This window comes from Mesoplodon mirus (genome assembly GCF_964341445.2).
Source record: "Mesoplodon mirus genome assembly, chromosome: 5".
Lineage (NCBI taxonomy): Eukaryota > Metazoa > Chordata > Mammalia > Artiodactyla > Ziphiidae > Mesoplodon > Mesoplodon mirus.
Genome location: NC_138980.1, coordinates 152,839,040 through 152,852,211, shown reverse-complemented (window position 1 = coordinate 152,852,211; position 13,172 = coordinate 152,839,040). Strand labels below are relative to the sequence as shown.

General features: G+C 43.7%; 1 protein-coding gene across 1 annotated transcript in view; it reads left to right on the top strand.

Moving 5' to 3' along the window:
- EGFLAM (EGF like, fibronectin type III and laminin G domains) overlaps positions 1-13,172 on the top strand; it is a 179,489-nt gene that overhangs the window by 122,247 nt on the left and 44,070 nt on the right. Inside the window, exons 8-12 of the mRNA XM_082623155.1 lie at positions 4,866-4,981; positions 5,578-5,896; positions 6,562-6,662; positions 7,924-8,024; positions 10,035-10,179. Of these exons, the coding sequence (XP_082479281.1) occupies positions 4,866-4,981; positions 5,578-5,896; positions 6,562-6,662; positions 7,924-8,024; positions 10,035-10,179 (782 nt within the window). The remainder of the gene's footprint in view (positions 1-4,865; positions 4,982-5,577; positions 5,897-6,561; positions 6,663-7,923; positions 8,025-10,034; positions 10,180-13,172) is intronic.

Below are 13,172 nucleotides of genomic sequence, written 5' to 3'. Positions count from 1 at the left end.
TTGGTAAAATCTTCAGGGAAGCCATGGATTTGAGATCTGAGGTGGTGGGGTCATCAGGAAACAAGAGTGGGGAACTTCATTCCAGATGTCTTCACACCATACTGTGTCTGGTCCTCTCTCTGCTCATTTCCTTCCTGTTAAAAATGGGAAATGACAATTAGCCTGGATAATTATGAGAAACAGGAAGAGATGCTGCAAAGAGTATTGGAGTGCAGCATCAGGAGTCCAGAATTCTAGACCAGCTCTGCCACTGAACTGTCTCTGTGGGCTAGTCGCATGGTCTCTCTGAGCCTCAGTTTACTCCTCTGTAAAGTGGACTTGTGCTAGCTGATCACCAAGGCCTTTCTACAAAAGTCAAGATGTCTTTGACTCTAAGTCCTTCTAATTCCATATTCTTATCCTACCCTTATCTCATACCCTTTGTTTCCCCAAACTGAGCAGTAACCTCGGGCTTCAAAGAGATAGGTTATATGCAGTATCAAACAGAAGCAATGATTATAAGACCCAAAGAACCTTATTCATTGAACAATATATGTCTTATTTTACTTGTCAAAATGAGCAGAGAAGGTAGAGTCATTTCCATTCTCATCATGGTACCATTTCATAGCCGAAGCAATGCATTTGTGGTCCTTTCCTCTAAGAGTTTCCTTCAAGGTAGACTTCCTAGGGTGGGTTAAAGGACAGGACGAGAACTCAGTTACCCACACTCCAACCCCTGGTTCTTCTATACCCTTCTGGCTAAAGTATATTAGATACTCGGTGTCAAAACATGTGTATGTTATTTTGCGTATTGAACTAAGGGTCATATGGTTTGGTTCTGGTCCTGAATTTTCCACTAATGAGATGCATGACCTTGGTTTTAAGTCACTTCTCTTCTGTGGCCTGAGTTTCCACATTTATGAAATGAGACTTTTGGACTGGATGGTGTTTAAGTCCTCTTCCAGCTCTAAATTTCTTGCTCTGAGTTGGGGAAAGAGACAGGGATGGTGGCAGTTTGGGGAGAATGTCTTCGGATTTGGGGACAAAGTCTCACCATACAACGATTTGTCCCCAGTATTCCACCACTTAAACAGGCCTGACCAGCTGGGCCAGGACAGGACAAAGTCCCACCATAGTGCAGCACTGTGGTAGTATCTCCCGTGCCTGGTGAAAGCCTTGGCTGTTGGTGAGCATGTGAAGTATTGGTTAAATGGAGGATGGGGAGGCATATCAAGAAGTCTAAAATATGGTTCCTGCCCTCAGGGGTTCACAATTGAGTTGAGAAACACAAGGGCAACATTCCGAGACCAGGAGTCCAGAAGATGTAAAAACCATCTTAAATATCCATTGAGTTCAACAAATTGTGGAAGCTTATTCTGAGCTCATGATTAGGGACATATATTCGTGGGTGGATGGCACCATCCAGGAGGAGTTGGAAGAATGTCCTACAGGCCTTGGCTGCTCCATCTTTTCTGGAGTCACCATTTTTTTTCCAGAAGAGTCTGTTGTTCTCTTTTTAAAATATCACTTGATTTTGGTCTTTGGATGATACACATTCAGCTGTCTCCACAGAATGCGTGCAGCTGGAAGGATGGGTAGACTATGTATAAAGGCACACAAGAGGGAAAAGGAAGGTGATGTGGACAAGAGCATTAACCAAAGTCTTGGGGTAGGAAAACACAAGACGTGTTCACAGGTCAACTGGTAAACCAGTTTGGCCATTAAGACTTTGGAAGAGGGGAAAAAAAGGGTCAAAACCATGATTTGGAGTCCGATTATAGGTGGCATGATGTAATCAAAAAAGAGACCAAGGATAAATCTAGTGCTGCTGTTTATTGTCTGTGTGCCTTTGAGCAAGTTATTTAATCTTTTTCAGTTTATACCTTCACATGGTAAAATGGGAGTAGTAATACCAATTTCACAGGATTTTATGAGAATTAATAGAAACAATCTATGAAAAGCTCTTGGTACAGTAAAAATGAGCAATAAATGTTAATTTTCTAAATCCCAGGCTCTTCCTCTCTCCACAGTGATTTCTTCTCCTACAGGCACTGGGAAAGCAGCAACCAGACAAACTTGGTTTTGAGTTAGGCTTGGCCAGTTACAAAGGCTTTCATCTTGATCAAACGACTTAACTTCCCTGACTTCAGTTTCTTGTCTACCAAATGAAATTTACTACACTTACCTTTCAGGATTATTGTAAAGTTTAGAAATGTATGATATGAAGCAAACAACAGTACCTGTCAGTAGGAGAGAGGCAGTAGGTTTCAATAGGCAGTAGTGATAGGAGAAGGGAGGGAAAAGAGGAGCTGTGATCATTGGGATTCTCGACCAAGGAGCATGGACATCCATCTTGTTGGCAGTTGAGGTCTTTGAAGATTTTTTTTCCAGATAGAGTATTATAAGATGAAATGCAGAGAATCTTGACATGATGAGAATAGTACAAGAATGGCTAGAATGTGCAGGGAAGCTGTTTTCAAGGGCCTCTGGCTTTTTGTGTGAAGACATCTGGCACACAGCTGTGCTGGCTGGATGCAGGTGGCTTAAGAGAATTTGCATCCAGGTATAAATCTGACATCAACAGGCTTGGATTTTCAGCTGACATGTGGGCTATTTTAAATAAAACTGAGGAATTGGTGTGGAGGTGGTGAGAACACCTCCACCAAGATGTGCCTGATACCTGAGAACAGGACCTTTTCTGATGCCTTTGGATCACCTGCCGACCACGTCTCCCTCTTCCTGGTGCAGGAGGAGATATCCAGTCAGCAGCGTGCCCACTGAGCAGGCATCCCACACTCCCTTTCTGACATTTCCTTTAGTTTCGTGTTCAATCTGCTTGCTCTTTGCTTAGAAGAGGGTGAGTTTGCTTTTGTGAGAAAGGTGTTTGGCTTAGCTTATTCTGAAAGCAGAATTGTCTTTAAGTTCAATTTATGTTTTTAATGTCATTTTTTTCTTTTTTTAACTAATCATTCAATAACTAATGGGCATCAATGACCTACAAAAGTCAGTTTCTGTTGCCAGAGTTGTTACAGCCGTAAAGCCTGGTGTCTGGTTGTGACTGGATTAGAGAAGACAGCTGGTACCTGTGCCTACCCAAAGCCACCAGGAGGAAATGGGGGCACTATGGAGCAGCACTTTGAAAGACTCTCAGATCCTGTAGGTAGGGCTTCCTGTGTCTAGCCTAAGTCAGGACTGCTGTGGATCAGTAGACTTTGTGGATGACAACTGAATAAAATTGTTCATCTGACCATCCCCAAAGAACAATACCCTGTATTGTCCCCTATGAGTTTTTCTCAGCCCACCTTCCAGTTCTGAAAGATCCTGTTGTCCTGCTAAGAGGTTTGGAAATGGTTGACCTCCAAGATGCCACCCAGGGACACTTTTTTTTTTTTCTGGGTGTGGGAGTGTTTGCTCTAGTATAATGTCTCTTTCTTATTTTGAAGAACTTTTAATGAAATATCTCATACATCAAAAGTATATATATATATATATATATATACTTTTTTATATATGTGATATTACTTTTATGTTTTTATATAATATATAAAAATAATATGAACACTTATGGGTACCCAGCATCTATCTTAAGAAATAGAATATTATAGAGTACTATCAAAGGCCCCTGTGTGTCACACCTCATTCATATCCCTCTTCTAACCTTTCCCATGTATTTTTGGTCCTTGCCTTACTTTTCTTAAGAGTTTGAATATAGTTGGCCATCCATATTGATCCGTGGTTGGTTGAATCCGTGGATGCAGAATCCGCAGATACCAAGGACCGACTGTACTCTGCCATGTTATATAAGGAACTTGATCATGTGGAGATTTTGGTATCTGAGGGGGTCCTGCACCAAAACCACCCCTCAGATGCCAAGGGAAGAGGGACAACTGTATATATATATATACTTAAATAATATATAGTTTTTCTTCCTGTTGACTTTTATATAAATGGCATCAAACTGGATATGCTCCTGTGCAACTTGCATTTTTTGCATGAAATCTTGTGAGATTAAACCATGTTGATTCATTAAATATCCATTTATTCATTTCCTGTGTTACATAGTATCCCATTCCATAGATATACTATAATTCATTTATCCATTATCTGTTGATAGATTTTTGGGGTATTACTTGATATTATAAAAATAGCAAAGTTGGGTTTTTTTACAATTACAAATTCTGATGCTATGAACGTGTTATGCACATGTCTCTTTGCACATGTGGAAAAGTTTCTCCAGATTTTGTAAGTTGGGGTGACATTGCTGCGTCAAAAGGTATGAACATATTCTACTTCATTAAATATTTCTAAGTGTTTTGCAAAGGGGATGTACCGGTTTACACACCTAACATCAGAGTGTGAGTCTGCACTGATCCCATCCTTGGTAATATTTTTTATTGCCCAACTTTTGTATTTGCCAGTCTTGTCAGTATAAAATGGCAGCAGCTCTTTCTGGTTTTAACAGGCATTTCCTTGTTTTATTTTATTCTTTTTGTGGTACGCAGGCCTCTCACTGTTGTGGCCTCTCCCGTTGCGGAGCACAGGCTCCAGACACGCAGGCCCAGCGGCCATGGCTCACGGGCCCAGCCGCTTCGCGGCATGTGGGATCTTCCCGGACCGGGGCACGAACCCGTGTCCCCTGCATCGGCAGGCAGACTCTCAACCACTGAGCCACCAGGGAAGCCCTAACAGGCATTTCCTTGATTACTTATGAGATGAAATGTTTTTCATATTTTTTGCTCAGTGCTGCTTCCTCTTTTGTGTTCAATTCCTTGTGTATTTCCGATACATCTCCATCCATTCATCACAGCTCTGTATGTGGCTGCGTTAGCATAAAAAAGGGAGTGAAGGCACGTGTTGACTGCGGTGTGCTGCTTTTCTCTGTGAAGGCCCCGAGGAATCAGGAAGTGGGAGCTATGGACCCCATTATATAACCGACACAGAAGTCAGCGAGGATGATGACACATATGAAGATGACTTAGATTTGGATATTTCCTTTGAGGAGGTAAAGAAAAGTACTGCTTTAAAACCTGGGTGTTTTTGTTTCCTTGCTGAACAAGGTGATTTAGTCAATGGACCACTAACATTTTACTTAAAACTTACTTAACTTGGCTCATTTGCTTTTAACACGTTTATTCCCTCTGACGATTAGGCACCAGGTGATCATAAATTAATAGTAACTAAGTACCAACCATGCTGATGTTCTGTAGTCAGCTCCTGCCTGCTGACTTCACAATCTGGCAAAAACATATTTAGATTCCCACCAAGTGAAATTTTATAAACTCAGTTTTTATCAGGAAATGAACAATTCCTTGACAAGGTAAATGCATCTTTGTGATATTGTAATAATAATAAATCACATAATATCAGCTTTAGCACTGATTTTCTGAGTAACACAGGAGAAGGTACTTAAAATCCTTGAGCCTCAAGTTCTTTCTCCATAAACTGGAGTCAGTACTATTTGCCCTCTGTACAGCCCAAGGTTTTGGTAAATATCAAAATTGACTATATTTTCAAGTATTAGGCGTCAGCTATAAATAAGGCAGTCTAGTTACTGTGCTCTGTGTTAATCCTGAACTTCTTTTCCTTCTCTGTCTTTAGGTTAAACCGCTTCCTGCTATCAAAGAAGGGAATAAGAAATTTTGGGTGGAATCCAAGATGGCGCCCAGATCGAACCCAATAACCATTTCTAGGCTTGTCCCCGCTACTCCAGCATCTCGCCCCATGACTGAGGTGGCTCCTCAGCCCGCTCCAGTGGAGAGGAAAGGGAAGAATGGTGCGGCTATGATGCCAAGGCTTTTTGACGTGTCTTGTGATGAAATTCTCTGCTCTGCTGGCAGCTTTTGTGTCAATGACTACACCTGGGGGGGCTCTCGATGCCACTGCAACCTGGGCAAAGGTGGTGAGAGCTGCTCAGAAGGTAGGCCCTTGGGGGGTGGCGTGGGGAACATGGTGGTGGGTTGGCCCTACTGGGAGCCAGAGGGCAGGTTTGCATCCACACGTGGTTCCTTCAAGTCCTTTTTCTAAGATAAGCCCCTTCTCCCATGTTTTAATCACTAAATTAGCTAGTTAGCTACACAGGGCAAATGTGAGGCAACTTCCATTGCTTCTAGTTAGATAGCAGCCCTATTCTTATATCTGCCAAACATGTAGTCCTTTTGGAGCAATTAATAAGTCATCCTGATGGCATCTAAGGGGTGGGTTTACTTTTATCACACCTCTACTAAGAAAATGCAGCAGAAACATGTGTGTGAAGGTTAAGAAGGATAATAATTGAGCCAACTTATATTACACAGATGTTCAGCTAGAAAGCAGGTGTCAGTGGCCTTAAAGCCATTGATTTCTCTTTAGGGTGGCAAGTAACCATCTCCAAAGACCCAGTTTCTCCCTAAGAATTTCAGAAACTCAAAGTCCCCAGGAATGAGAATCCTGGGGGTAAAGAGTAGAGTGAAGAAGACGGTAAGCTAGGTTTAACAGACTGTCAGGGGTTTTTACTTAATAACATCCAGGCAATGGTGTGTACTGATTTTTTGCATTTGAAGTGAGGAAACAGCATGCTTTTATTTTGTCTTTTTCTCTTTTCAGATATCGTTATACAGTATCCTCAGTTCTTTGGCCACTCCTATGTAACCTTTGAACCTCTGAAGAACTCTTACCAGGCATTTCAAATTACTCTTGAATTTAGGGTAAGAAGGATTAATCCTTTGATGAGTGCTTACTGGACACCGTAACACAGCAGTGTGCTACATCAAAGGGGGGAGGAGAGGGGAGAGGAAGCAGGGGGTAAACCCATTCACAGGTTAGTGAGAACGATGGGCACACTTACACACTCAAGGGCGGCAGCAAAGGGAGGGTGGGTTCTGTATGTTACTGAACTATGGAAATGGTTGGCCTGAAGGTTCCCAGGAAGAATATTTGGGTCCCACACATGTTGCTCGTGTTGACTGAAAAAAAAATGCACAACCTAAAAGTTGAGAGTTATGTTTTATTCAGCAAATTTGCTGAGGACTTAAGCCCAATAGCTCTAAGGGACTGTTCCCCAGGCTAAAGTCCTCAGCAAGTCCACCAAATAAAACATAATTCTCAACTTTTAGGTTGGGCAATTTTTTTTTCGGTCAACACTCATAATAGTGACACTTCTCAGGCCAGGATTTCAGAAGGTATAAATGCATTCTCCAGCCCCAAATTCCTTCTAAAGGAAGCCCAAACAACATTCATTATTATGACTGTAACTGAACAGATAGAAAAATGACTATATGCAACCCTGGCACACAGTGAGGGCCCAATAGATGCTCTCTGATCTGAATCAGCTGTGGATCAGAATTCATTGCCTTCAGCTTAAAGTGATTCTTTTGGGTATCTCAGATGACAGGAAAAGGTTTGGAGATATGGAAACAAGTCCCCTTCAGGTCACGGTCAAAGTGTTGATGGTCCAAAAGATGATCTGTCCCAGTCTAGGACAGACAACATGGGTGAAAACTAAACAAGTCCATGGGCTGTTTGTATTGTCATGTTCTCCTAATGGAAGGAAAGAAGCAAATTTACATGGGAAATTAAAAAAAAAAAAGGAAAAACTAAAATGCTCTTTGGTGAGCATAGAGTTTGATGAGCATGAGAGCAGCCCCTGTGTGACTGCGGTCTTTGTGCACATGGTTTCCCAGAGCCTCTGCTGGTAGATCCATGAAGCCAAGTAACGAGTGGGTCAGATATGGGGCCACCTTCCTCTCACGTCACTGCAAAATTCCTCACACCCTGTTTATACCGCTGCCCTCTGTTTATTGAAAGTGAACTGGGACTAGGTACCTGGGAAGTAATTGGAGTCCACATGCTTGTAAATAGGAACGCAGTGGAGATGCTCAAGTTTCGTATTCATGAGTGTTTCCAGGTGGCCCTTTATGGAAGAAGAAGTGCTCATTGTTCGTGTGGCTTTCGTTCCTATAATAACAGGCAGAGACGGAGGATGGCTTACTGCTCTACTGCGGGGAGAATGAGCATGGGAGGGGGGATTTCATGTCCCTGGCTGTCATCCAGCGCTCACTCCAGTTCAGGTAACTCCTGCCAAAAAACCCTCAGATTTTTAATACTACCCTACGTTATGTTTTCCTTTTTATAGTGTGAACAAAATCTATACACAATGGATCCCTGTAAATAAAGGAACAGTGTGTATAAGATGAGCGTGGACCAGTTTACTAAATCCTGGGTATCAGGATTGCAGGGTTACCCCTCGAATTTGAGTGTAGAACCTTGTAATCATTTATTCATTCAACAGCAAATGTTTCTTGAGCCGCCACAGTGTACCAGGCACTGCTGCAGCGCCTGGGAATGTGGCGGTGAGCCAAAGCGATCGAGTCCTTTCTCTCCTGGAGCTTTGGTGGATGCGATGGGAAGAAGGCTGGGACTTCCTCCTTGTCCCCTGCGGTAGATACGGCTGACAGCGTGGAGCCCAGAGAGGAGCCCATAGCCTCCTAAGGGTTTCCAGAGCCTCAGACCCCATCCTTGTCTTTCCTCAGGGCTGTGGTGGACTATTTGACTTACCTCCTCTGCCCTGATCATTTGTGTCCCAACGCACCTTGGAAGCCACCATTGGTTTATGTGTGGTTTTCTGCATGCAGAGTTCTGTGGATGTGCGAGTGTTTTAACCACCCTCATGGAGGTGCACACGGCACCTATTTGAGGACAACCAATGGGGATCAGCTGGGTGCTTCTCCATGGCTCACTGATTAAGATCCTGAGGACACTATTCTCCTGCGGCCTGACCGTCAGCAAATGACTTAACCTCTCCGAGCCCATGTTTCCTGCAGGACTACTGTGAGCATTAAATGCATGAAAACATAAGAGTACTTAGAGCCGTGCCTGACCCATAGCAAAAGCATTGAGTAAGCACCAACCATGATTGTCTTTTGACTATTTTAGCACAAAAATTACTTTTGGTTAAGAAGGATAAGACTGTCAAGCATCTCACGTGGGGTAGAAAATGCCCCCACCCCCGTCCCCACATCCTTTGCTAAATGCGTTGCTTGATGGGAGATTGAGGTCAGCCAGCAGGATCTGGGCTAACCTTATGCGGATCTAACCCTTGGAGGATCTGATCGACTCCCACTAGCCCCGCTGGTTATTTGCTGGTAGCACCTCTCCATCTCTGCAACTCCTACTGCGTGATTCTGAGCTGCCCCCCTCTACGTGAGCCTGTTTTGCAACACCTCTCCACCCCATTCCACTCCACTGACGATCCGGAGACAAAGGGAGGCCATGAGAAGTGGGTTGCAGTTAGTGCACATCCTGATAAGGACAACACCCACCACGCTTCCTTCCCCACCGGCAGTCTCAGAACCCATGGTGACATGGCATGGTGGCCGCTTGGAGGTTGGCTGGAAAAGGTCAGAATCCTACATGTCACGCATAGTGACCAGAGGGCACCCCAGGCCATACGGAGGTTGGGAAAAAAAACAAGAATAATGCAACTGTCTGAGAATGCTCGTTCTCCACCCACATGCCCTCTGAGCTGGAGACTCCCATGGAAACCATCCCTGCACTCAGGCCCAGCTGAACACAGATGACAGTGCTGGCCAGCTTGTCAAGACGAGTGTGAAGACTTGGTTTCTTTTTTTTTTTTCTTTTTTTTACATTTTATTAACATCACTGAGCATCATTTCGGAGCTGTGCGAAGTCCCCAGAGAAACCCCTGGAAGCAGAATGGTTCAAGCTCTAATCCTCTGCACCTTGAGTCCATGTTCAGCATCTGGTCATTGCTGAGAAGGAGAGGGAAGATCTTAGTTGCCCAGGATTCTCTAAGCTGCAGAGAAAATGGGGTTAAAGGAGACTCCACACTGAAAGGTTCTATGGGCAGATTAAAGACAACCAGGCTGAGGAGGTCCCAGGGAAGGAGGCATCTAGCTCCTCCGTGTGTAGATTTAAACAGCTCTTGATATTTGTAAACCTAACTCTGAACGGACTGGCTCTCAAAGAAGCCATTACCCTGGAAGTGATGTCCATGGAGTCTGAAAACATAATGAACTGGTTGATCTAAGAATTTTCCTTTTCTTTTCTTCCCCCACCAGGTTTAACTGTGGAACTGGGCTTGCCATCATCGTAAGTGAAACCAAAATCAAACTAGGGGGCTGGCACACGGTTACGCTCTACAGAGATGGGCTGAATGGGCTGCTGCAGCTGAACAATGGCACCCCGGTGACAGGCCAGTCCCAGGTGAGTGCGAGCCTCACTCCCTGCCCCCCTGCCCAGCATGTACCACAAGCACCCTGGCAGGGTCCCACTGCAGAGAGCTGGCAGCCCTGGCAGATGGGCTGCTTTTCATGGCAAACCCATGCAACCTGGCTCTGATGTGCCCCTGCCAGCTTTCCACCCTAGGTGGGCTTTCAGGGCACGTGTCCATCCCACATCTACCGAGGAGGAGGATGACTTTGCCAGCATCATAGCCCTGGGTGCACAGGGACGTGCAGTAGGCTCTGTGCCCGGGGACATGTTCTCTTTCTACAAGGACATCAATGTCAGGGGGTGGAGGAAGGCCCATAGTGGAGGAATTGAAGGCATTATTAGTGCCAAGCACAAAGCTTGCTTATAAGGCAGAGGTGTTGCAATCCTGTGGCTTTAGAAAATCGTCCCAGGGCTTCCCTGGTGGCGCAGTGGTTGAGAGTCCGCCTGCCGATGCAGGGGACACAGGTTTGTGCCCTGGTCCGGGAAGATCCCACATGCCGTAGAACAGCTGGGCCCGTGAGCCATGGCCACTGAGCCTGTGCGTCCAGAGCCTGTGCTCCGCAACGGGAGAGGCCACAACAGTGAGAGGCCCGTGTACCGCAAAAAAGAAAAAAGAAAGAAAAAAAAAAAAAGAAAATCGTCCTGAAAGGTTCAGTTGGTTCAATATTCAGGAGTAATCCATTCATCCACCTTTTTGGGGCCATGATTATAGGAAGTGGTAAAGCAGCGTAACTGTTGGGCTACTCAGCAAATCACCTAGGTATTCACATATTTGTCATGCTCTGAGCAATTTTAGGACTGTGTTTAGAATAAACAGTTGGGATTAGCAACCTGCCAAGGAACCGAGCCTGTAATTCTAATCAGGCAGGTATCTGTATTCTCTGAGGAAAAAAGTAGCAAGAAAGCCTTTGTGTATATGTGTATAGCTTTCTCCTTGCCTGGGCTCTTCACTATTCTTTGCTGACAAGACATGTTATATTAAGGGTCATGACTTGCTGATTAAAAAAAAAAAGAATAGAAAAAATAAATCTCACTCATTTGAATCCCAGTGGTTCCAAAAGAACAAGAATCCAAATATAGTGAATGTGAATCCAGGAAGATCATTTATGCAGATATGCATATATTTCTAAGGAAGGGAAAGATGGGATAAATGCACTGCAGAATCACATAAATGCCAGAACAATAGGCCTACTATGGTTAAAATTAAATTTGACAGGAATAAAGAAACTTTGAACTTGGGTCCAAAATACTAGCATGAATACAGGTGGAGAAGCTGTAACAGAAGTAACACATGTGTAAATGTCCTATGGTTTAAAACCAGGAAATTCAATAAAGGTTAATAAATAGGGCCATGTGATAACAACAAGCTAAAGAAATTATAGGCTGCATTAATAGAGGCATAGCATCTAGGAAAATGGAGGTGATAATCCTATTCTATTCTGGTGCCTATGTGTGTGGTTTGCCGTACCCTAACAGGGACTCTAATCCTTGAAGAGGATTGCCTTCAGAGTATATGATTTTAATGCATGTAAGCATTAATTACAAAAAGCATATAATTTTGTGGATACTCAGGGCAACATCTGCCTCTCGACTACCAAGACTTGCTAAGCAAGTTGTATAAGCAGGACCGCAGATGTGGAATGTTTGAGAAAACTGTCTCAAGAGATAGTGACTCTGTCTTAAGTCAGGGTTCCCCCAAAACAGACCTGAGATGAGGAGGCTTATGCAAATGATGCACTAAGAAAGGGATCCCATAGGAAACCTGTAAGAGAGGGGATTAAGGTGAACGGGGGAGGGGCAGAAGTCAGTAAGAGCGAGATCTCAGGCAAAGTTCGTCAGGGTCTGGTTATAGCCTGATCCCACAGGGGAGCTCTGGAGTGTAAGTAGTACCACGGAGTGATGCCAACCCAAAGCAAGGGAATTGGACTTTCACACTTAAGCACCCATTAAAACTTGTTAAGGGCTGTGCCAGGGGACTGCAAACTCCAGGATACCACCAGTTCTCTGCATAGGCAGGCAAAGCAGCCTCCAGAGGCCCAAAGACAACCCTCATTAGAGGAAGGTAAAGGCTAGGCTCAAAGACTATTGCCTGGGATGTTGTGAAGGGAGATTCAGAGGAGCTACCCACCCCTCTGATGCACTTAATGTTCCAAAAAAGGAGAAAAGGATTTAGCTGTTGGGCTCCTGCTGTGGTCCTGGATCAGGGAATAGGGCCAGAAGGGTGAGGAAGGGATCCAGAAGAAGTAAATCCTGAGGATCTTGGTGAAATAAGCCAACAGGGCACTCAGTTCATCTAACGAAAGCTATATGCCAGTGGCTGGCAAGTAATTAATTCTTAAAATCCACTGTAAATAATTTAAAGCTGCCTAGCTCATATTTAATATACTATTTACAAATGATTCTTATCTATTCATTAGAAAAGATAAAGCAATGATCAGATGTTTTACTTATTGATAACAAAAGGATAAAGGGTAAAGATTACATTTCAGTGGCTTACATTCTAGACATTTTATAACTTCTGGCAGCATACCTTTTCCCAACCTCCTTCTATACCCTTTAATCCAAGCAAATGAGATATTTCTGCCATAAAAATAACAAATAACCAAGAGCACCTTAATTCTGACCCACCTAATGTTCAGCTCTGTATTTTGTAACCTCAAAGTCTACAATCCAGGTTGTGGTTTAGTCTAAGATTGGAAATGTCCCTACCTAGCTGTAATAACACTTTAAAAAAATTGTATCCATGAGCAAATTTCAAAATATTTTGCAACTCAGTCTTGGCAATTTCCCTCTCCCTGACAAATGCCTCTTGCAGGATATAGTATAAAGGTGACTAGGACCGTAAAATGGTAAACGTTAGCCCACGTATACACAAAATTAGTATTATCACCTTTTAAGACACAGAATAGCCCTATGACCCATCCAAGATACACAGTACATTGGTGTCAGGACTGGAAAGAGAAAGTTTTTTTTTGGTTGCCCAT